We start from the raw sequence: 26,157 nt of genomic DNA on the forward strand, positions 1-26,157 counted from the left end.
GCAATTTACTCTTAAAAAGGTGGCTGGAGCTAAAGGCATAGTCAAGGTTAATGCTCCTTTTTCTTTACCCCAAATCAGATAGCGTTTAGGCTCTTTTTCATCAAATATAAAAAACCCAGCCCAGTTCATGGCTCGTTCGGCAGCAACCCTGAGACGCTTTACAGCCCTAGACCCTAAAAGGTCAAAAGGCCATCTTATTCTCAATATACATTTTATTACCCAATCTGCTCCCGACATTAAATAAAACTCCAAAAATTAAATTCGGGCCCTCAAACCCTACAACAGGATTTAATTAACCTCGCCTTCAAGGTGTACAATAATAGAAAAAAGCTGCAATTCCTTGCTTCTACTGTGAGACAAACCCCAGCCACACCTCCAGCACACAAGAACTTCCAAACGCCTGAACCGCAGCGGCCAGGCGTTCCTCCAGAACCTCCTCCCCCAGGAGCTTGCTGCAAGTGCCAGAAATCTGACCACCAAGCCAAGGAATGCCCACAGCCCAGGATTCCTCCTAAGCCGTGTCCCATCTGTGCATGACCCCACTGGAAATCGGACTGTTCAACTCACCTGGCAGCCACTCCCAGAGCCCCTGGAACTCTGGCCCGAGGCTCTCTGACTGACTCCTTCTCGGCTTAGCAGCTGAAGACTGATGCTGCCCGATTGCCTCGGAAGCCCCGTAGACCATCACGGATGCTGAGCTTTAGGTAACTCTCACAGTGGAGGGTAAGTCCGTCCCCTTCTTAATCAATACGGAGGCTACCCACTCCACATTACCTTCTTTTCAAGGGTCTATTTCCCTTGCCTCCATAACTGTTGTGGGTATTGACAGCCAGGCTTCTAAACCTCTTAAAACTCCCCAACTCTGGTGCCAACTTAGACAATACTCTTTTAAGCACTCCTTTTTAGTTATACCCACCTGCCCCATTCCCTTATTAGGCCAAGACACTAAATTATCTGCTTCCCTGACTATTCCTGGATTACAGCCGCATCTCATTGCTGCCCTTCTCCCCAACCCAAAGCCTCCTTTGCATCTTCCTCTCATATCCCCCAACCTTAACCCACAAGTATGGGACATCTCTACTCCTTCCCTGGCAACCGATCACATGCCCATCACCATCCCATTAAAACCTAATCACCCTTACCCCGCTCAACGCCAATATCCCATCCCACAGCACGCTTTAAAGGGATTAAAGCCTGTTATCACTCACCTGCTACAGCATGGGCTTCTAAAACCTATAAACTCTCCTTACAATTCCCCCATTTTACCTGTCCAAAAACTGCACAAGTCTTACAGATTAGTTCAGGATCTGCGCCTTATCAACCAAATTGTTTTGCCTATCCGCCCTGTTGTGCCCAACTGGTACACTCTTTCATCCTCAATACCTTCCTCCACAACTCACTATTCCGTTCTTGATCTTAAAAGACGCTGTTTTCACTATTCCCCTGCACCCCTCGTCCCAGCCTCTCTTTGCTTTCACCTGGACTGACGCTGACACCCATCAGTCCCAGCAGCTTACCTGGGCTGTGCTGCCGCAAGGTTTCAGGGACAGCCCTCATTACTTCAGCCAAGCTCTTCCTCATGATTTACTTTCTTTCCACCCCTCTGGTTCTCACCTTATTCAATATATTGATGATCTTCTTTGTAGCCCCTCCTTTGAATCTTCTCAACAAGACACACCTCTGCTCCTTCAGCATTTATTCTCCAAAGGATATCAGGTATCCCCCTCCAAAGCTCAAATTTCTTCTCCATCGGTTACCTACCTCGGCATAATTCTTCATAAAAACACACGTGCTCTCCCTGCCAATCGTGTCCGACTAATCTCTCAAACCCCAGCACCTTCTAGAAAACAACAACTCCTTTCCTTCCTAGGCATGGTTAGCGAGGTCAGAATTCTTACACAAGAGCCAGGACCACACCCTGCAGCCTTTCTGTCCAAACAACTTGACGTTACTGTTTTAGCCTAGCCCTCATGTCTGCGTGCAGCAGCTGCCGCTGCCTTAATACTTTTAGAGGCCCTCAAAATCACAAACTATGCTCAACTCACTCTCTACATTTCTCATAACTTCCAAAATCGATTTTCTTTCTCATACCTGACGCATATACTTTCTGCTCCCTGGCTCCTTCAGCTGTACTCACTCTTTGTTAAGTCCCACAATTACTATTGTTCCTGGCCCGGACTTCAACCCGGCCTCCCACATTATTCCTGATACCACACCTGACCCCCATGACTGTATCTCTCTGATCCACCTGACATTCATCCCATTTCCCCATATTTCCTTCTTTCCTGTTCCTCACCCTGATCACACTTAGTTTATTGATGGCAGTTCCACCAGGCCTAATCGCCACACACCAGCAAAGGCAGGCTATGCTATAGTACAAGCCACTAGCCTGCCTCTTAAGAACCTCTCATTTCCTTTCCATCGTGGAAATCTATCCTCAAAGAAATAACTTCTCAGTGTTCCATCTGCTGTTCTACTACTCATCAGGGATTATTCAGGCCCCCTCCCTTCCCCACACATCAAGCTCGAGGATTTGCCCCCACCCAGGACTGGCAAATTAGCTTTACTCAACATGACCCGAGACAGATAACAAAAATACCTCTTAGTCTAGGTAGACACTTTCACTGGATAGGTAGAGTCCTTTCCTACAGGGTCTGAGAAGGCCACCGCAGTCATTTCTTCCCTTCTGTCAGACATAATTCCTCAGTTTAGCCTTCCCACCTCTATACAGTCTGATAACAGACCAGCCTTTATTAGTCAAATCAGCCAAGCATTTTTTCAGGCTCTTAGTATTCAGTGACAGACTAGCGGTCTATTAAAAACACACCTCACCAAGCTCAGCCACCAACTTAAAAAGGACTGAACAATACTTTTACCACTTTCGCTTCTCAGAATTCAGGCCTGTCCTCGGAATGCTACAAGGTACAGCCCATTTAAGCTCCCGTATAGACGCTCCTTTTTATTAGGCCCCAGTCTCATTCCAGACACCAGACCAACTTAGACTGTGCCCCAAAAAACTTGTCATCCCTACTATCTTCTGTCTAGTCATACTCCTATTCACCGTTCTCAACTACTCATATGTGCCCTGCTCTTGTTTACACTGCCGGTTTACACTGTTTCTCCAAGCCATCACAGCTGATATCTCTTGGTGCTATCCCCAAACCGCCACTCTAAACTCTTGAAGTAAATAAATAATTTTTGCTGGCAGGACTATGCTGAATCTCCTTAGGCACTCACTAATCAGATGTCCTGGGTCCTGCCAATTCTTAGACCTTTTATACCTGTTTTTCTCCTTCTCTTATTCCGTTTAGTTTTTCAATTCATACCAAACCGTATCCAGGCCATCACCAATAATTCTACACGACAAATGTTTCTTCTAACAACCCCACAATATCACCCCTTACCACAAAAATCTTCCTTCAGCTTAATCTCTCCCACTCTAGGTTCCCACGCCGCCCCTAATCCCACTCAAAGCAGCCCTGAGAAACATCGCACATTCTCTCTCTCCATACCACCCCCCAAAAATTTTCGCCGCCCCAACACTTCAACACTATTTTGTTTTATTTTTCTTATTAATATAAGAAGGCAGGAATGTCAGGCCTCTGAGCCCAAGCCAAGCCATCGCAACCCCTATGACTTAAACGTATATACGGCCAGACGGCCTGAAGTAACTGAAGAATCACAAAAGAAGTGAATATGCCCTGCCCCGCCTTAACTGATGATATTCCACCACAAAACAAGTGTAAATGCCCGGTCCTTGCCTTAAGTGATGACATTACCTTGTGAAAGTCCTTCTCCTGGCTCATCCTGGCTCAGAAAGCTCCCCCACTGAGCACCTTGTGACCTCCACTCCTGCCCGCCAGAGAACAAATCCCCTTTGACTGTAATTTTCCTTTACCTGCCCAAATCTTATAAAACAGCCCCACCCCTATCTCCCTTCACTGACTCTTTTCGGACTCAGCCCGCCTGCACCCAGGTGAAATAAACAGCTCCATCAAGTTCAAGACACTTTTGTAAGCAATGATACCAGCCATTTAGTTCATCCCTAAAGAACTGAGGGCCTTGGGAATTTAGCAATGTTAGTGCAGTCTTTTCACATTATTAACTGAAGAAAAATGAGTGCCCTTTAAAGATTTTTTAAGATTAGGAAACAAAAAGAAGCCAGAAGGAGCCAAATCAGGACTGTAAGGTGGACGCCTAATGATTTTCCACTGAAACTCTTGCAAAATTGCCATTATTCAATAAGAAGAATGGGCAGAAGCATTTGTCATGATGGAGGACTCTAGTGAAGCTTTCTCAGGTGTTTTTCTGCTAATGTTTTAGCTAACTCTCAAAACACTCTTATAATAAGCAGATGTTGTCATTTTTTGCCCTCCAGAAAGTCAACAAGCAAAATGCCCTGAGCATCACAAACTGTTGCCATGACCTTTGCTCTTGACCTGTCTCCCTTTGCTATGACCGGACCCCTTCCATCATTTGCTAGCCATTTCTTTGATTGTGCTTTGTCTTCAGGATTGTACTGGTAAAGCTATGTTTCATCTCTTGTTACAATTCCTTGAAGAAATGCTTCAGAATCTTGGTCTCACATGTTTAAAATTTCCATTGAAAACTCTGCTCTTGTCTGCAGCTGAGCTGGGCAAAACAGTGTTGGCACCCATTGAGTGGAAAATTCGCTTAACTTTAATTTTTCGGTCAGAATTGTGTAAGCTGAACCAATGGATGTGTTTATGGTGTCAGCTATTCTTTCTGCGATCAATAATTGGTCCTCTTCAATTAGGGCATGTACAAGATGAATTTTTCCCTTGCAAATTGTCTGCTGCTATGGCCTTCATCTTCAACATCATTTTATTCTTTCTTAAATGAATTATCCATTTGTAAACCGCTGATTTCTTTAGGGCATTGTCCCCATAAACTTTTCATAAAGCTCCCATGATTTCATTATTTTTCTACCCAAGCTTCACCACAAATTTGATGTTTTCTCTTGCTTTAATTTTTTCTGAATTCATGTTGCTATGATAGGGGCTCTTTCCAAACTGATGTCTTATACTTCTTAGGGCCTCTTATATCTGATTCTGAACTATTCTGTTCAGATATAAGAACTTAGTATGAGTTTATTTTGGTGCAAAAAAATTTGAAATTTAGGCTGGGCACGATGGCTTATGTCTGTAATCTCAGCACTTTTGGAGGCCGAGGCAGGTGGATCACTTGAGGCCATTGCTACTAAAAATACAAAAAATTAGCTGGGCACAGTGTCATGTGCCTGTAGTCCCAGCTACTGGGTAGACTGAGGCACAAGAATACCTTGAACCCAGGAGGTGGATCTTGCAGTGAGCCGAGTTCTCTTCGCTGCACTCCAGCCAGGGTGACAGAGAGAGACTCTGTCTCAAAAAAAAAAAAAAAAAAAAAAAAATCTATGTATTGTTTTTTCATAATACACATTTTTTCCATGAATTTATTGAAGGTTCCTTGTCTATATGATAAGTTATGACTTTTTCTGTTGATAGGCATAGGTTGCTTCCAATTTTTCTATCACAAACAAGAGAGAGCTTAAGCTCTCTCTAGTGAGGAACTGCCATGGCATAATACATAACAAGTGCTTAAAAAGCGTTTGGGTTTGACTTGTTTGGCTTACTATGCACCTGGTACTGTCAAGACAAAGCAGCTCAATTTTATTTTTTATTATTATCCTTTAAGTTCTAGGGTACCTGTGCACAACGTGCAGGTTTGTTACATATGTACACATGTGCCATGTTGGTGTCCTGCACCCATTAACTTGTCATTTACATTAGGTGTATCTCCTAATGTTATCCCTCCCCTCTTCCCCCACCCCACTACAGGCCCTGGTGTGTGATGTTCCCCATCCTGTGTCCAAGTGTCCTCATTGTTCAGTTCCCACCTATGAGTGAGAACATGTGGTGTTTGGTTTTCTGTCCTTGTGATAGTTTGCTGAGAATGATGGTTTCCAGTTTCATCCATGTCCCTACAAAGGACATGAACTCATCCTTTTTTATGGCTGCATAGTATTCCATAGTGTATATGTGCCACATTTTCTTAATCCAGTCTATCATTGTTGGACATTTGGGTTGGTTCCAAGTCTTTGCTATTGTGAATAGTGCCACAATAAACATACGTGTGCATGTGTCTTTATAGCAGCATGATTTATAATCCTTTGGGTATATATCCAGTAATGGGATGGCTGGGTCAAATGGTATTTCTAGTTCTAGATCCTTGAGGAATTGCCACACTGTCTTCCACAATGGTTGAACTAGGCAAAGCAGCTCAATTTTATAAGAAAAGGAACTGAGGGCTGGGCACAGTGGTTCACGCCTGTAATCCCAGCACTTTGGGAGGCCAAGGAGGCAGATCACCTGAGGTTGGAAGTTCGAGACCAGCCTGACCAACATGGAGAAACCCTGTCTCTACTAAAAATACAAAATTAGCCGGGCATGGTGGCACATACCTGTAATCCCAGCTACTCAGGAGGCTGAGGCAGGAGAATTGCTTGAACCCAGGAGGTGGAGGTTGCGGCGAGCCGAGATCACGCCATTGCACTCCAGCCTGGGCAGCAAGAGTGAAACTCAGTCTCAAAAAACAAAACAAACAAACAAAAACCACAAAAATGAAAACAAACGAAAGGAAGGAAAGAAGGAAGGAAGGAAGGAGAAGAAAGAAAAAAGAAAGAAGAAAGAGAAAAAGAAAGAAGAGAGAGAGAAAGGAAGAAAGAAAGAAAGAAAAAGAAAGAAAAAGGAACTGAGCTATTTAACATTAGAACCATGATTCAAACATGGGGGTAACGGAAGATGGCTGAGCATGGGTTTTACAGGCCTACCCTGGAGAGGGAGCACCGTGAAAAATAATCAAATAGCTGGCATTATTCTGCAGGCCTGAGAATGCTCAGTGGGGAAGTAAAACAATGATTTGGCTACCCGCCCATAGCTTCTGACAGCCAGGGGCACCTACATCGTAATTCTTAGCAGAAAGGACCTATATTTCACAGAAGCACCAGCAGAGTAGCATAGTAATTAAACTGATTTTTTGTCTTCCGTTTTGACCTTAGAAAATAAAACATCTGAGATTATAAGAGAGAAAGTGTGAGTATGAGGAGGAAACTGTCTATAGTTGATACAAGAAATAGAGTTCTATTATTTAAAGTGATCAAAACAGCCAGTAAAGGGAAAGGGAGGTGGAGGGTGAGTAAGTTAAATTTTCATTTGTCAGCTAGAAGTCAGTAAACGATGTCTGTGGCTGATAACTTGAGCAATCAAGAAATATGTGGGCAGGCTCTGGATGAAAGAAACAGTGAGGCCAGGCACGGTGGCTCATGCCTTTAATCCCAGCACTTTGGGAGGCCAAGGCAGGCAGATCACCTGAGGTTGGGAGTTCGAGACCAGCCTGGCCAACATGGTGAAACCCCATCTCTACTAAAAATACAAAATTACAAAAATTAGCTGGGTGTGGTGGCACATGCCTTTAATCCCAGCTACTCAGGAGGCTGAGGCAAGAGAATCTCTGGAACCTGGGAGGCAGAGGTTGCAGTGAGCCGAGATCACACCACTGCACTCCAGCCTGGGTGGCAGAGTGGGACTCCATCTCAGAAACAAAACAAAAACAGAAAAAAGAAAAGGTGAAAGTGCTGACAGCAGGGTGTGGGGAGAGGAAAGTGTGGGTCAGGGAAATGTTGGTCTCTAGAAGGTCTTCAGTGCTGTTTAACTTTATAAATCAGGTGATAATTAAATTATCACTTGAATAATTTTAAAATTAAAATAGAAGAACTACAAAATAGAGCAAGGACTACTGAAATATTTACAGATTTTCCAAGTGATATATGCATAATAGCCTCCCAGATGGGGTGGAAGCTGGTAGGTAGAGATTGTAAAATTTAGCCATGATACTTCAATTGCTGAAGTGGAGGGATGGGGGGTCATTATTCTAGACTCTTTCTACCTTTATATATAGTTATACATAGTTGAAATTTCCCATAGTTAAAAGGATATTTTTTAAAACAAGCACAGTCTGTGAGGTCAGACAGGTGTGTGTTAAGTTCTAGCTGAGCCACTTAGCAATGTGGGCAAGTTACTTAAACTCTCTGAGACTGAGTTTCCTCATCACATAATGGAAGTAACTGCTGTTCACCCACTTAGTGTGACCATTTACATCGGATGTAGGGATGAAATGAGATTATGCCTGTGAAGGGCTGACTGTGGCATAAGTGTAGTAAGTGCTTTAAAAAATATTTTGGTTTGGTCTGTTTTGTTGCTTCTATGTGGGGTTTTTATAAAGAAGGTTTGACTGTAAAATGTGAATTCTGCTTCTCAGGCATCTTATATTTGTTCTGTACCTCTATTTTCTGCCTTATGTGTTTGCTGTTGTTTAGTGTTATATTTCTCTCCTCAGCTAGCTTGCTTAGTCTATTCTGTTAACAAACACTTATTGAGCACCTATGTGCCAGGCACTGAACTGGGTGCTAAGGAAGCAGAGATGAGAGACTGTCCCTGATCCAAGGTCACACAAATCAGTGATGGAGAAAGGCAGGAAAAGATCAGAATAACATGCAGCATAAAAACTGCAGAGATTGATATACCACAGTGGGTATGGGGAGTACTGAGGACTGAGCCAGGGTTTGAAGGATGGATAGGAGTTCACCAGACAAAGGAAAGTAGGAGGCAGTCTGCCATGACATGCCGAGGTAGCAGCAGGAGTCAAGGTCTGGAAGCTAGAAAGGCCTGAGTCTGTTCAGAAAAGTAACTCAGTTCATGGTTGGGCAGTGAGGGAAAAATAAAACTAGACTGAAGAGCAAGGTCCAAATTGTGCCCCAGGCTACAGACTTCATAGGACAAGGGGACATGGGAAGGTTCATTCCAGAGCACAGCTTCAAATAAAACATGAGTTCAAAACATGAGTTCCAATCTGCATCTGAGTAAGTTCATTCCAGTAGAAAGGGGGAGGGTGAGAGGTTAGAAAGCAGAGACAGACAGAGAGAGAGAGAAAAAGCAATGTCACAGAGCGAGTATAAGTCCATTTTCCTACTGCTGTGAAGAAATACCTGAGACTGGGTAATTCATAAAGAAAAAAGGTTTAATGAACCCACAGTTCCCCATGGCTGGGGAGGCCTCACAATCATGGCAGAAGGCAAAGGAGTTGCAAAGGCACATCTTACATGGTGGCAGGCAAGAGACCATGTGCAGGGGAACTTCCCTTTATAAAGTCACCAGATTGTGTGAGACTTACTGTCTTACTATCATGAGAATAGCACGGGAAAACCTACCCCCATGATTCAATCATCTCCCACCAGGTCCTTCCCACAACAAGCGGGGATTATGGGAGCTACAATTCAAGATGAGATTTGGGTGGGGATACAACCAACCATATCAGCAGGAGATGCTGGCTGTCTAAATAGATCCCCGTCAGAATCACTGTATCTGGATGTGCCTGGGGCTCAAAATTTGATTTTGTTGGGGCATCTGGAGAAAATTAAGCCCTAAAGGGCTGTCTCACAACAAACTCATCTGACATAAACACCCAGGACTGTGTTATAAATGGTAGGGTTTAAACCCTATATATGGTAGGGGTTAAACCTCTTTAGTGACCAGCACTGATGCCTACTATCCAAAGCAAGCCCTCGTATTTCTGAGGTTGCTGGAGGTGGAAGTCTAGGTGGGCCCAGAATCAGAACTTGGGGGGACAGAGAGGCTTCCAGGGAAAGAGGAGCCTAAAACACTTTGTCCTCAGCATGACAGACTTCTAGGGGCCAAGGTGATCCTGTTTGCCCAACAATGACAAATAAACCCCGGCCAGCAGTTCTAGCTTCTCACTGCATGCTCATCTGGCCCCTCTACAATGACGTTCCTTCCCAGCCAGAGCATAGTCTGATGAAGTCAGGGTTGATTTACAGTACAGGCTCAGAAGTGTATTGTGGCTTCCAGAGTGAAATCCAACCTTAGCCCTCAGATGTCTCTCATTCTCCTTGGACACCCAATGGCTGTGACTGTGCTTGTGAGTGAACTGTCTCAAGAGATGGCTAGACTTCTCCATTACTTGAAGACATTTCCCCTAAATTCACTTTCAGATGCAATCTTTTTTTTTTTTTTTTTTTTGAGGGAGTTTTGCTCTTGTTGCCCAGGCTAGAGTGCAATGGCGCCATCTCGGCTCACTGCAACCTCCGCCTCCCAGGTTCAAGCAATTCTCCTGCCTCAACCTCCTGAGTAGCTGGGATTACAGGCACACCCACGCTGGGCTAATTTTTGTATTTTTAGTAGAGACTGGGTTTTGCCATGTTGGCCAGGCTGGTCTCGAACTCCTGACCTCAGGTGATCCGTCTGCCTCAGCCTCCCAAAGTGCTAGGATTATACTTCGTAATCCCCTGAGCCACTGGTGTGAGCCCCTGCACTTGGCCTCAGATGCAATCTTAACTCACTGTGCTTGGGCTTCTTAGTTTTTGTCCCCAGGTAACAACCATCAGGTTAAACCAGAAAAGAGATGATTAGGACTTGAACCAAGCTGGATAATGGAGTGGGAATGGATTTGGGCACATCTACTTGGGGAATTGTTGGTTTTTGACTTGGGAGATGAGGAAGAGAGAGATGTTTAAGGTGATTCTCAGGTTGGAGCTAGGTAAGAACCTGGCTGTTCCCTGAGGATAGGCACTGGGTCTTCCCTGCTTGGGTTCTCCATAAAGAGGTAGCACTACTGCTGGGCTCATTAATTCAACTAATACCTGCTGTACCAGACACTGTGCTAGGGATGGAACAACAAACAGGACAGAAAGGCAGTGCCTGACTTCCAGGAGGTTATATTCTAGCAGAAAATACAGATAAAATAATTTAAAAACCATAAAATTGATAATACAAGCTTTGGTAAGTGTTTTAAAGAAAACTAACAAAGCAGAAAGGGGCAGAGTAAAGGGAAGCACTACTCGCAGTAAGGTGACCAGAATAAGGGAGCTATTCATGCAAAGGGGAAGGGAGGAATGGGCCAGGCAGGGGAGTCGGCAAGTGCTAGGGCCTTGAGCAGGAGAGGGACTGGTATGGTCCAGAAAGACCAAGACCCACATGGCTGGAGCCTTTGGAGCAATGGAAGAGTAACAAGCATGCAGGGCCTTGAAGGCCACTTCAGAAGACTGAGTTTTACTCTAAGTATAAGAGACACTTCTATAGTTTTGTTTTGTTTTGTGTGTTGTTTTTGTTCTGAGATGGGCTTTCACTTTCACTCTGTCTCTCAGGCTGGAGTGCAGTGGTGCAATCATAGCTCACTGCAGCCTCGACCTCCTGGCCTCAAGAGATCCTCCCACATCAGTCTCCCAAGTAGCTGGACTGTGGGTGCACATCATGACACCTGGATAAATTCTGTTTTTTTGTTTTGTTTTGTTTTTTGGAGAGATAGGGTTTTGCTATGTTGCCCAGGCTGGTCTCAAACTTCTAGGCTCAAGCAATCCACCCACCCTGTCCTCCCAAAGTGCTGGGCTTATAGGCGTGAACCACGACACCTAGCCCCTCTGAAGAGTTTTAATTTAGTTTAATCAGAGTGACATGATATGATTTTAAGAGTTTAAAAAGCCCACTCTGGAAGCAGGATGCAGAATGCATTGGAGGAGGGAGGTACAGATCAGGGAGTTGGAAGGATATTACAATGGGATATTATAATGGGATAGGAGAGCATGATGGTGACTTGCACTAGGGTGATGTCAAGAGAGGTAGAGAGAAATAAATGGATTTGAGATACATTGTGGGGGTAGAATTGACTAGACTCAGTGATAAATGAGATGTGGGAGATGACAGAAAGTGAGAGATCAAGATGATCCCTTGGTTTCCGGGTAGACATTGGGGTTGTTTACTGAGATGAAGAGGATCAAGGGGTGGTGGGGAAAGGGAAGATTTGTGGGGAAATTATCTAGATTTTCTTTTTTTTTTTTTTAATGGATTTTCACTCTTGTTGCCCAGGCTGGAGTGCAGTGGTGCGATCTCAGCTCACTGCTACCTCTGCCTCCTGGGTTCAAGCCATGATCCTGCCTCAGCCTCCTAAATAGCTGGAATTACAGGTGCGTGCAACCACGCCCAGCTACTTTTTTGTATTTTTAGTAGAGGCAGGGGTTTCACTATGTTGGCCAGGCTGGTCTCGAACAACTGACCTCAGGTAATCCACCCACCTCAGCCTCCCAAAGTGCTGGGATTCCAGGCGTGAGCCACCGCACCCGGCCAAAATTATCTAGATTTTCATTCGGGGACATGTTAAGTTTGAGATGTCTGAGAAATAGCCAAGTGAAGACCTCAAAGAGAGGGTGAGTATGCAAGTGTGGAGCTGAGCAGAAAGTTCTGAGATAGACATTTAAATGTGAAAGTCATTAGCACATACAATGCCATTTAAATCTGTGTGGATAGATCAGACCATTTCGTGATTAAAAAAAAGCACCAAGTCCCAATCCTGAAAAACTTTAACATTTAGAGGTCAGATAAGGAAGAAAAACCTGGTGAAGCAGAGAATAATAAGAAAGAATGGTCAATGAAGTAGGAGGAAGTCCAGAGAGAGTGGTGTCATGGAAGCCGAGACAGAAAAGTACATCTGTGACAAATGCAACCAGCAGGTCAAGATGAGCACAGAGAAGCATCTGCCTGGCTTGGTAATGCGGTGGCCTTTGCCTTGTTATTAAGAGCAGTATCACTGGGGTGCTAGGGACTGAGAATTATTTCTCATTCCTTTATTGCTAGAAGCAAGTTATGCTGAACATCCATCCTAAACTTGAAAGTCAAATAAATGTGGGAAGGGTTTCCAAGGGAATCTTGCATCTTGCCACTGCACCAGCTGAGTTTAATTTCCCAGGAGCTCAGTCTTACCCACCTCCTCCCCACACCTGCAGCTCTAGCTGCCAGGATGCCAATATCTTTACTCCAAACAAACCATTAATTGTACCCTTGGGCCCAAATGATAACCTTTTTTAAAACGCTGCTTGTCTTTGCCTTTTCTTTAACACAATGATGCTCAAATCTCTCATCCGCCACCACCAGCTCATTTATTTTAATAACTACATCCGCAGTGAAAACAGGAGTAGTATTATAGAAAGAGATAAAGTCCTCACCATCATAGTACAAATGACTAGGACTTTTCAGATGACTATGGACAGGAAAAACAAAGGAAAAAAATATATATGTATATATATACATATATATATATATCAAGCCACTAGATGGAAGTCTTCATTCAACTGCCTGTGCACTTCAGAAAAGTAAAGCAGGATCAGTGCCAGACTGCACAAACCCATCAAATTCATTCGACATTCATTGAACAACTGCTTTGTACAAAGACAAATAACAATGATGATAATGGCTACCGTTCATGCAATATTTACTCTGTGGCAGGCAATCTGCTGAGTCACACATACACTGAGTCTCACACACCTTGGCTCATTTAAGTCTCCCAGGAGGAAGGGAGTGTTATTATCTTCATTTTATGGGGGAGGAAACCAAATCTTAGAATTACTTACTCTAAGCAACTGGCCCATGCTGGTGAATGGAGGAGCCAGTTTCCAGAATAAGAAAACACTGTCGTTGTCTACAAAGTATTTATACTAAATGTGGTAAGAGAGGGATAATGTGCCACAGGGGTGGGCTGTGACTCAGATGCAGGAACCAGCCAATGAGGGAGGAAGAGAATCAGCAAAGGCCCCACCATGCTCTCTACAGCTCATGATGAAACGGAGCGGTCACCCCTAATTGTTTTCCCTCACTCTCCCCACAACTACTGCACCACAAAGAACCGACTGTTCTATCCCCCAAATGCATCTTAAACTAGTCCACATTTTTTCACCTACCCTATGATCACATCATTCGTCCAGGCCACCATCATTAATAAAATGGGCTCCCTGGACCACCGCAAGAGCCTCCCAACTGGTTCTTTGGCATCTTCTCCTGCCTCCTCCAATCCTCTCTTCCCACAGTAGTCAGAGGGTCCACTTAGTGCACAGATCACCTCTGTACCCTGCTCAAGCCCTTTCAAAGGCTTCCCAGTAAATCTCAACTCCTTTTCATTGTGCCCAAGGCCTTCCCTCTATGGTCTGGTCTTGTCTACCTTTTTAACCTCATCTCCTACAGTAGCGGCTGGTTTCTCAACAAACAGGACAGAGCCTGGCATAAACAGTAATTATGTGCTGAAGAAATTAAGGCAAGAATGAATGAGTGAATAAATAGAAAAGTTTCATGGGGAAGCCGTGTTTGAAATGAGCATTATACTGGAGCAGGCTTTCTCAGACTGAGGGCTGGGAGTGGGGAGGTAGTGAAACAAGTTGCTCTCAATGGAGGCAGCAGGTGCAAAGGCACAGAGGGATTCCAGGTGCAGCAGGGAGGCAGCTAGAGCAGGCCTGGGGGCAGGGCCATGTGAAACCGGGGTTCTCAAGGTTGAGTATGCATCATAAGCCCCTGGAAAGCTTGCTGAGACACAAATTGTTGGGACCCACCTGCAGAGATTCTGATAGGTCCATCTGAAACAGGAGCTGAAAAGTGCATTTCTCACAAGTTCCCAGGTGATGCTGCTGCCACTGGTCCAGGGCCCACACTTTGAGAACCACTAGTGCAAAGTACAGTCAGTCCTTCACATCCATGGGTTCCACATCCATGGATTCAACCAACTGTAGATCAAAATATTTTTTAAAAAATAGATGATTGCGTTTATACTGAACATGTGGGCTTTTTTCTTGTCATTATTTTCTAAATAACACAATAAATAACAACTATGTACATAGCATTTCCATTGTATTGGGTATCATAAGTAATCTTGAGATGATTTAAAGTATATGGAAGGATGTGTGTGTAGGTTATATGCAAATACTACATCATTTTATATAAGGGACTTGAGCATCTGTGGGGGACTGGAACCAAGACCCCATAGATACCAAAGGACAACTGTATATACGTATGGGTTTTCTATAAGCTTTAATTTTGGAGGGTAGGAATTGTTACCTTAAAAGAAGGATATAAATCACTATTTTAAGCCAATATTAGTCCTTTGATACTTAAATGTGAATGAGTTGCAAGTTCTTTATCAACCAGAAGGAGAACTCCAGGCACCAGAGGTGAGAGACAGGAGTGATTAAGAACTGGGAAAGGGAGACACCCTAGTCTGCCTGCTCCCCAGTGTGCCCCAGGCCAAGCTGGAACAGAAATGATTAGCTTTGCTAGTGGGGAATTCAATGAAAATGGCAGGGTTTGGTGGCTTACACCTGTAACCCCAGGACTCTGGGAGGCCAAGATGGGTGGATAATTTGAGGTCAGGAGTTCGAGACCAGCCTGGCCAACATGATGAAACCCCGTCTCTATTAAAAATACAAAAATTAGCTGGGCGCAGTGGCACATGCCTGTAATCCCAGCTACTCAGGAGGCTGAGGCACGAGAATATCTTGAATCTGGGAGGCAGAGGTTGCAGTGAGCAGATATTGCGCCACTGCACTCCAGCCTGGGCAACAAAGCAAGACTCTGTCTCAAAGAAAAAAAAAAAAAGAAATTCAATGAAATGAAACAAAATAAGACAGCCACACTGGAGCAAGGGGAAAGCAGTTATTTTCTTCTCCCATAGCTGGGACTTGGCTCCACCCCACAGGCTCCCCCTATCAGAGCCTTCAGCTCACCATTTATATATATATATATATATATATATGAGTTTCTTGGGTTGAAGGGAGGACACCCCTCATTCCCTACCTGTGGGAGATCCTGAGAGGCTTGGGGATTCAAGTTTGAAAAACCACTCCTCAAGGCTCCATGAAACCCCTAAACTATATCCACAATGTTTATGTTCATGTGTATGTTTTGGGGGAGACGAAACTCTAGAGCCACGCTGCCCAATACGGTAGCCACGGGTGGCCACCATGCTGGACAGTGCAGACAGAGCATTTCCACCATCACAGGAAGCTCTCTCAGCACTCATCTAGAGCTTTCACCAGCCTTCCAAAGGCATCCATGACCAGAAATTTTAAGGGCTGCTAGGCAAAGCCAGTGAAACTTCATCTAAGGAGCCGGACTCTGCCCTGGAGAGATGAAAGCTTGTCACTGTGACAGAGGCTATGAACAAGTCTGCCTTTGAATAGTCTTTTTGTGCTAAAAATCCCACTCTAAAAACTCTTAGAAGATATCCAGATTTTATGCCTTATTATTTATATCCCCCCACCCTGACCATTGTCCAAAGAGAGGGACATCTTAATTCCACAAATATTTGCTGTAAGAAAGGTTCTCTGAGGTCCCCCAGAGCCTCTGTGCCTAACACAAGTCATGGTGGTAAGTGATCTTGACGCTCCCAGTGACCTTGTCTCCTTTGGTGTGTGTGATCGCTCTAGGTGGGCGAGGCAGTCTTGGAAAATGCCCGGCTCATGCTGCAGACAGAAACTATCCAGGCCGGAGCAGATGACTTTAAAGAGAGGTAATGCCTTACAGCAGAGGCGACAGTCCCTCCACATCCCTAGACTCCTAGGCAGTGTGGATAATGCTGTTCTGGAGCCTGCATCATCCACCTTCTACCTCAGGGGAGGCTGGCAGGATAACAGAGCCATGATTATCCAGCTCACACCCCTCCTTGTAGACATAAAGTAGGCCCCAAGGGCTCAAAGATTTTGCCCACTGTCAGTTGGTTTAGAGCAGGGTTCTCAAACTCTGGAATGCTCAGAATCACCCAGGGGCCATATAGAAAACAGAGATTGCTGTGACCCACCCTGTTGAATTTCTGATTCAATGGGTCTGGAGAAGGGCCCCAAATTTATATTCCTAACAAGTTCCCAGGGATGCTGATCCTGCTGGTCCTGGGACTCAAATACTTTGAGAACTACTAGCTTACAGTAATGATTCTCCAACCTGGCTGCATATCAGAATTACCTGGGCACTTAAAAATGTCAGTGCAGTGCACAAGCTATAGACTAATTAAATCAGAGTCCCCAGGGGTGGGGTCCAGGCTTCAGCAGTTTTAGAGCTCACCAGGTGACTTAATGTGCATCCAGGCTTGAGAACCGTGCTCAGCTACACCTCCCACTCAGTCCCTGAAGGCATCTGGGTTTGCAGCCACTCTCCTGGAGATGGACACTTTTAACATGGGTGCTTTGGAGATAGAAACCACATTTCTTATTTTGGGGTCCCCACCCTGGTGCTTAGCAGGTTGTCAGTAATGTTTGTTAAAGGATCCTTGGTTGAAAAGGAGGACAATCAGGATAGCGATGAAGATGCCGGATCCCCTAACCTGGATCTGAACTCCTGAGTTTTCCCTGGAGTTCTGTGTTGCAACACTCCCATGAGGCTGGTAGCCCGTGAAGCCAGGTTATCAGAAGTTGGCTGCAATTGCCTTCATTTTAATAAATCAATGTGTGACAATTGCACTAACAGTGCCCTCAAATCTATTGAAACAGTGACTTTTACCATTCATTGTCTATGCCCTCAAATCTATTGAAACAGTGACTTTTACCATTCATTGTCTAACTATCACATAATTGGCCTGTTGGTAACATTTATAATCTGATTCTTTTTCTTTTGGGCTACTCAGTTATGCTAATTAAGTTCCTTTATCTGCAGATATGAAAATGAGCAGCCATTTCGAAAGGCGGCAGAAGAGGAAATTAACTCTCTGTATAAAGTCATTGATGAAGCTAATTTGACTAAAATGGACCTGGAGAGTCAAATAGAAAGTCTGAAAGAAGAACTTGGCTCTCTATCAAGAAACTATGAAGAGGTAGGAGGGGGCTGGGGTTGCTGGGTTGGCCACAAGACCAGAAGTTCACATCTGTCTGCCTGTGCTTCATAACAAGGCCACAGTAGCTCATTTCTGACTCTCCACATTGCGTGCCCAGGACTGCAGGGAACATACCTGTAAAATACTTTCAGATCCTTGAAGTGGGTCAGGTTACCCCAGCAGTCTCAAACTCAAATAGCTTCAGGAACCAGTGTGGTACAGAAACAGGGGAAGGCAGCCAGTCTTGGCACTAGCAAATGAGGGAACTTGTGTTAAATTAGAGGGAGCAACCCCTCCTCAATGCATTCTATGTCAGGTTTTTTTTTCAACACTGTATTATACAAACAAAATAACTCTGAGGGTAGATCCAAGCTGTGGTTGACATCTACTCATTAACAAAATTGGGTCAGATTATTGAGTGACAGAACTGAAGAGGACCTCCAACAGTTATGGGGTCTAGTTCCCTGCGAGACTTCAGCAATTCTAAACCACCTCACACATATTACTGTCTGATCCAAGATTTAGGCTGCTTCAAGTTGAAAGAGTCAAAACCCACTTAACGATGCTCACATTGGGAAGTTCTTTCTTGAGACCAACTTAAGCTAACCAGCAACTGTAAGCCCATTTCTTCTTGTTCTTAGCTCAGTGATTTAAGACTACTCTCCAACAGCAACCATTTAGAGATGCCAAAGTTATCTTTTAAGTCTCTTTCATCCTTGTCTGGCTTTATGCATAAATTCCCTGTGCTGTTGTTGCTTACTTTGTTTTTGTTTTTGTTTTTGTTTTATTTTACTTTAAGTTTTAGGGTACATGTGCACAATGTGCAGGTTAGTTACATATGTATACATGTGGTTTTTTTTGTTTGTTTGTTTGTTTTATTTTGATTTCTGCTTTGGGCCTGGGCTTGTGGAGACCAACCTAAGAAATGCATCCTTGGTGCTAGGCATGGTGGTACAAGCCTGTAATCCCAGCACTTTGAGAGGCCGAGGCAGGGGATCACTTGAGCCCAGGAGTTCAAGACCAGCCTGGGCAACATGGTGAAACCCTGTCTCCACTAAAAATACAAAAATTAGCTGGGCATGGTGGTGTGTGCCGTGCCTGTGCCTGTAGTCTCAGCTACTCAGGAGACTGAAGTGGGAGGATTGTTTGAGCCCAAGAGATGGAGGCTGCAATGAGCTGAGATCATGTCACTGCACTCCAGCCTGGGTGACAGAGTGAGACCCTGTCAAAAAAAAGAAGGAAGGAAGGAGAGAGAGAGAGGAAGACAGACAGAAAGAAAGAGAGAAAGAGAGAGAGAAAGAGAAAGAAGGAAAGAAAGAGAGAAAGAAAGAAAGAAAGAAAGAAAGAAAGAAAGAAAGAAAGAAAGAAAGAAAGAAAGAAAAAGAAAGAAAAGAAAGAGAAAGGAAGGAAGGAAGGAGGGAGGGGGAGGGAGGCAGGGAGGAAGAAAGAAAGAAAGAGAGAGAAGGAAAGGAAGGAAGGAAGGGAGGGAGAGAGGGAGAAATGCATCCTTGGGAAAAGAGAAATTACACTTACGCTGGGAAGAAGGTCAGGGACTTTCCCAGTCTCTGTGAAGCCTGTGTCTGGCAGTTCTGGAATGAGAAAAGAATTGCCCACAGAGCTGGTTTTCTGCTGGCTAGAATTCTATGCCATTTATTTCCCCCCGTAACTCATCTAAGATGTATATTGTTGTTTTCAGGATGTGAAGCTGCTGCACAAACAGTTGGCAGGGTGTGAGCTGGAACAAATGGATGTTCCCATTGGCACTGGTCTGGACGACATCCTTGAGATGATCAGAATTCAGTGGGAGAGAAATGTTGAAAAGAACCGGGTGGAGGCAGGAGCCCTGCTCCAAGCTAAGGTGAGAGGCAGGACCGGCATCCTCCACTCTGCCCTATGCAGAAGGAGGCCATGCTGAGCTGCAAACTAGTCAATGTGCAGACGAAGAAATAACAACGGTTTAGTAACAAGTTCAACCTCATTAGAAACAGAAGAAATGAAAATTAAAATAATAGCTTTTTGTTTACCTATCTAAAAGTAGAAAATGTTTAAAATGGTAATAATGCTGGCAAGTATGTGGAGAAGTAGGTTCTCTACTGTATTACTGAAGAGCACAAACTAGTGCACTGCCTTTGAATAAGAAATTTAGTAATATGCACCAAGAGTGTTAAAATGCCCCTAGCTACCAACTGAATAATCTGAATACAATCCTGAAAGAATAATTGAGGCCGGTGGTGGTGGCTCACGCCTGTAATCCCAGCACTTTGGGAGGCCAAGGCGGGCGGATCATGAGGTCAGGAGATCGAGACCATCCTGGCTAACAGGGTGAAACCCTGTCTCTACTAAAAGTACAAAAAATTAGCCGGGCTCAGTGGCGGGTGCCTGTAGTCCCCTCTACTCGGGAGGCTGAGGCAGGAGAATGGTGTGAACCTGGGAGGCGGAGCTTGCAGTGAGCCAAGATTGGGCCACTGCACTCCAGCCTGGGCAACACAGCGAGACTCTGCCTGAAAAAAAAAAATAACTAATAATTGAAAAAACAAATCATCTGTGTCCAAATATACTCACTGAAGCATTATAAGAGTGAAAAAAACATACACATTTACCAGTAGAAGAAAATCTAAGCCACAACCTACCTATGTGCAGTAAAATATCAGGCAGTTATTAGAATTAATGTTTATGAAGCATTTATAAAATAGGAATGTGCTCATAATATAAGGTAAAATGAGGAGAAAATGAGAGTACAGAATGGTATATGCCAGAAGCCAAAAAATAGTTTCTGTAAAGGACCAGACAGTAAATATTTCAGGCTTCTTGGGCCAGATGGCCTCTGTTGTAACTCCTCAGTGCTGCCACTGCAGTGTGAAAGCAGCTGTAGCCAATAGGTAGCAAATGAGCATAGCTGTGTTCCAATAAAACTTTATTTACAAAAATAAGCGGTGAGATGGATTTGGCCTGTGGACTGCAGTTTGCCACTTCCTGGTATATACAGTAGGGTAAAACATTCAAACAAAGAAACTAGGCATTGAGAAAAAATTTTAGAAAGAAAAGACTAAAATGGGATTAGCAGTCGTTGCCTTTGAGTGATGGATCAGTCTGACACTTTGAGATGTTTTTTCTTTTTTGTTTTTGAGTATTTCTCAAGTTTTTGTTAAATAGTATACATTATATTCATGGAAGAAAAACAACTTTTATTAAACCTCATAAATAATACAGGAATTAACCAGAAAATAGGATGCATAGGGTTTGTTCTTCCCTTCTCCATCTCCCACCGATTTCTGACTTTGTAATCTTGAAACAGAGGATGAAAAGTGACAAGGAAGGAAAATGTGGAAAAGTAGAGAAAATAAGGTAGATGTCTGAGTTAAGGCAAAAGGCTGTTTCTGAGCTCTTGATTACTATTTAGTGGTTCTTGATCCTGGCTACGCAGCAGAATTATTTCAGAGCATTTTCAAAAATCGCCATCCCAGACCAACTAAATCAGACGGAGGAGAGGGACTTTGTGATTTTTAAAGCTCTCTGGATGATTCTAATATGCAGCCAGATTTGAGAACCATAAGAATTATAAAAAGCTATGAAAAGAAAAATAGGAGAGGCTTTTCTGTCCTTTCTCCCACCATACTCCCTCTATCCCCCAAGTATCAACAAGAACCTTCCCAGCAGGGTCTTCATCAATTCTGGATCCCCCAAATGTTCTCCAGCCTAGAAAACATCCTTTCATTTACCCATTTCTCCAACCCCTACCCCGTTTCAATAGCTTCCTTTCTTTCTAACCACCAATCCTTGAGCCAGGTCACTACAAACACTTTTTTATGGCAAATAGCGCCTAGTTATTCAAAAAATGACTTCCTCTCGCCCCACCCAACCTGATGAGAAGTGGAGCAACACAGAGGTAAAGTGAAGCCATAGATTTGAGTTTGGTCCATTGCCTTTTTTAACAGACTCATGACAGATAACAGATAATTAATGGTCCTAGAGACCATCTGATCCCATTCCCTAATTTTAGGTGTGAGGAAACTGAGACCCAGAGAGTGCAGGTGACTTCCCACGATCACACAGCTGGTTGAGAGCTCCATAGTTCAACTCTCCTGTTCTTGGTCCAGAGACCTTTTGTCTGCATTGGGCTGCATCGTTTCTCCCCTGGCTCTGCTTCTAAAGCTAAACCTCAGAGGCCCAGCAGTTTGCAAACTTTGCTTCTGTCCCAGCCCTCCTGCGGTGTGCACCACACTGTGGTAACTGTTTCTTTGGGAAAGGACAGACTATTATAATTATCAGAAATAAATCCTTCATAGTTTGAAAAAGAAAAAAAAAAAGGTCATTATTATCTCCTCCTCACCCCTTGGAGAATCATCACTAGCCCAACAGTAACTCAAACATTAATTCTGAACAGATTCATTAGTGTTTTTTTAATAGAGTAATCTGAAAGCTACATCTCAGAGAAAACAGACAGTATTTGTTTTAGCTTGGCCAATGCTGCCTGGGCCTCTTGCAGAGAGGCAGAGCTCAGAAAATATTTGCAGAATGAGTGAATTCCTCTGATCATCAACAGAGATCTGAACTGACAGCCAGAATTCCTCCAATAAATAGTTTTGTCAGTTGCAGTTGTGCCCTCAGGGGCTGACATTTGCCCATCCTGAGCATCTCTTGTTGGTTTCTTGGCGGCAAAGCATAAATGTGAAATGGCTTAGCACACACAGCTTTCAAAAGCTTTTGTAAAGAAAATGCAAGCATGCATTTAATTACCTTTCGGACCACAGAGGCTGAAAATTAATTAACATGATTAATTTATATCTTAGTTTAGGTTCCTTCAGAAGCAGATCCTGAAACAAATATTGGAGTTAAGGTAGTTTACCTGGAAGTTGGGGAGTTAAAAACCAACAAAATACCAGTAGAGGAGAAGCAAAGAAGGGAACCAACAAAGAATGCATAATCAAACCAGTTACCACTGTGGGAGACTGACGTGTAAACCAAGAAGAATTGTGAGAAATGGTATAGACTACAGGAGAGGGGAAAGGCGAGGGAGCTGAGATGTTAATACCATCTCCCAACAGTCTTCTGCCATCTGCTACCAGAGTGGCCTTCCAAAGGCTTCAGAGAAACTCTCAGGCAAAAAGATGCAGAATCTGGCAGGGGGAACAGGAGAGCACTAAACTGCAAAAGCCTAAGGGATAAAGGCAGTACCATCAGCAACTGCTAGAACTTATCTGCCAATTCTGTTTATTTTTTCAGTCATTAAAAGCTTAATAAAATAGAGACAAAAAAAATTTATTAAGAGGTTCGGCTAAGGTCAGTGCAATAATCATATTCTTTCCAGCTATGGTGTTACGAATGTCAGGAACCTCATGGTCCAGTTTTTGGAGCTTCTGAAGTTGTATGATTCAGAGATGACAGGATCAGATTGGTCCAGAGAATTTCTGGAGGGTCTTAAAGTCTAGCTCTTCCTTGTCTATTTATTGTGGTTACCTAATGCAGAGTACTCAGGGATGCTTCAGGAACCTCAGACAACATGCCACACCACACTCTAGACCTCCTAGTTAGTCATGTAAAACAAAACAACTTTTTTTTTAAGTTGGGCACTGTGGCATGTGCCTGTAGTCCTAGCTATTCAGGAGGCTGAGGCAGGAGGATTGCTTGAGGCCAAGAGTTCAAAGGAGAAGTACACTATGATCATGCCTATGGATAGCCACTCTACTTCAGCCTGGGCAACATGGTGAGACCTCATCTCTTTTTTAAAAAATGCTTTTTGTCTCCTATGCTCTTACAAAATGCTTCTGACACCAAATATGTAGGTTTGTTCCACACCAAGCAGATCTCCAAACACCAGCTGAGTGTCCTATAATTCAATTCAATCCTGACACTACCTGCCTGAAGTAGTATCAGATCCCACAGATTAAGGGCTCAGTCCCATAAGACAGCCCTCACTTCAGATGACAAGTCTGGCCCTCCCATACTTTGGATGAACTGGCTATAAATTAGGGGTTCCCACAACGTCCTCTGCAGAGGGATAAGTAGATAGTTTGCTAGAACAGTGCCCAGAACTCAGGGAAACACTTTACATATTTTTGCCAGCTTATTATAAAGGATACAATTCAGGAGCAGCCAAATGGAGGAGATGCTTAAGGCAACGTATGTGAGAAGGGGCACAGAGCCCCCAACTCCAAATTTTTGACTCTATTATAATAACACTTGGCTTAAAATGCAAACATGTCATACAGCTATACAAAAATATTATTTCTTTTATCCTTATTCTATAAGCTTGTTTTCTATTTTTAAGAAAAGGTTTTTTTTAACCTTTTAAACTTTTTTTGTTAAAAACTAAGGCACATACATACACATTAGCCTAGGCCTACACAGGGTCAGGATCATCAATATCACTGTCTTCCACCTCCACATCTTGTCCCACTGAAAGGTCTTCAGGGGCAGTGATGTGTGGAGCTTTCAGCTCCTGTAACAACAATGCCTTCTTCTGGAATTCCTCCTGAAGGACCTGCCTGAGGCTGTTTTACCGTTAACTATTTTTCTTTTTTAATAAGTAGGAGTACGCTAATGATAAAAAGTATAGATACAGTAAATACTTAAACCAGTAACATTTACTATTATTAGCAAGTGTTATGCACGGCACATAATTGTATGTGCTAGACTTTTATATGACTGGCAGTGCAATAGGTTTGTTTACACTGCATCATCACAGGGTCTCACAAAGCTGCAATCAAGGTACCCACCAGGGCTGCGTTCTCATCTTCAGAGTTTGTTCGGGTTCTTAGCATGGTTCAATTCCTTGCAGATGTAGGCTTGAGGTCCTCAACTCCTAGAGGCCAGTCCTCCTCAGAGGCCATTTACAACATGGCTGTTTGCTCCTTCAGGGCCAACAGAAAAGCATTACCATTTTAAGCCTTTAATCTGATTAAGTCAGGCCCACTCAGATACTCCTCTTTTGATCAGCTCACATTTAGCCGATTTGGAACCATAATTACATGTCAAAATCTCTTCATCCTTGTCATCTAACATAATTTAATCATTGGACATAACACCAGAGAGCAGAGATCATGGAGGCCATCTTAGAATTCTGCCTACCAGGCCCCTCAGTGTTGAGCAGAGAACTAAAACTCTGCCCCTCCCCAAACCCCCACCATCTCACCTCCTCTGCCAGGCAAACAGCTCTGCCCTCAGCCCACCTCCTCTAGGGGAGCACGGGTCCCGTCTTGTCCAATTTCTCAGCCGGGGCACTGAGACGTCTTTGTTCCCTCACCCTAAGCCTGGTCTGAAGTCTGCCTCCTGCAATGCAAGCTCTGTTTTGCCTTCTTAGCCTTCTTCCTGAGATGCTCCTTCCATTCAATTTCCATTTGCCCAAAGCTGACTCCACACTTTCATTCCCAGAGGCCTCATTTCTCCGTCCCTTGCCTGCTGCAACTGGTTGATGTATACAATACCCAAAGGCTTAATCAATCACCAGCACAAGCTGGTGGTTGCCCGGATGTGAGAGAACTCAGTCTGTCTTAAGAGTCCCCTGGGTCAGGAACAAATGGATTGCTCCCATGCTATCTTCTCTAACAGTAGGTCTGCACTTGCCTCAAGTCAGTTTGAGGCATCTGCAGTCAGGAACTTTATCTGAGCTGTAACCATCATGCCTTCATGTCACATGTCAGGATGACAGATTGTGCAAACCATTAAGAATGAAGACAAGTGAATAGATTGAAATGAATTGTGAGGTTTCTGGTTGTTGATAGTCTTAGGGCCAAAAGAAACATTCAAGATCATCTAAAGCAGGGCCATCTAACTGAAATATCGCAATGATGGGCATAGTCTATAATCCACGCAGCAATCCGGTATGGTAGCTACTGGCCACAAGGGGTTATACAGGTGCAGTGGCTCATGCCTATAGTCCCAGCACTTTGGGAGGTCAAGGTGGGCAGATCGCTTGAGCCCAGGAGTTCAAGACCAGCCTAAACAACATGGCAAAACCCTGTCTCCACAAAAATACAAAAATGAGCCAGGTGTGGTGACATGTGCCTGCAGTCCCACGGGAACTACTTGGGAAGCTGACATGGGAGGATCACCTGAGCCTAGGAGGTCGAGGTTGCAGTGAGCTCTGATCGCACCACTGCACTCCAGCCTGGACAACAGAGTGAGACTCTGTCTCAAAAATAAATAAATAAATAAAGCTGAGGAACGAACTTTTAATTATATTTAATTTTTATTTCAGCAGCTACAGATGACTAGTGACTGCTCTATTAGAGGACAGCATAGGTCTAGATTTACCCACGAGGAGAACAGAAACCTTGAATAGCATCTCTCCATGTCATCTACACTTACAAACAATAATTTTCCCTGTAAACACAGACATTTTATACAAGCTACTCTGTCTAGACTTTTTCTATTCTTGCTTTTACCAACAAGAGTCAATATTTTCTAAGATATATGAAGCTGAATTAAAACGGGCACTGCCACTCTGACTCTAGACTACAAGATGACCTC

The 26,157-nt window shown here is 43.8% G+C and overlaps 1 protein-coding gene across 1 annotated transcript in view; it reads left to right on the forward strand.

Annotated features, from left to right (window-relative positions):
- Positions 1–26,157, forward strand: part of BFSP2 (beaded filament structural protein 2) — a 74,660-nt gene that overhangs the window by 28,452 nt on the left and 20,051 nt on the right. Inside the window, exons 2-4 of the mRNA XM_055110472.2 lie at positions 16,313–16,395; positions 17,532–17,688; positions 19,385–19,546. Coding sequence (XP_054966447.1) covers positions 16,313–16,395; positions 17,532–17,688; positions 19,385–19,546 — 402 coding nt within the window. The remainder of the gene's footprint in view (positions 1–16,312; positions 16,396–17,531; positions 17,689–19,384; positions 19,547–26,157) is intronic.

This window comes from Pan paniscus, chromosome 2 (genome assembly GCF_029289425.2).
Source record: "Pan paniscus chromosome 2, NHGRI_mPanPan1-v2.0_pri, whole genome shotgun sequence".
Taxonomy (NCBI): domain Eukaryota; kingdom Metazoa; phylum Chordata; class Mammalia; order Primates; family Hominidae; genus Pan; species Pan paniscus.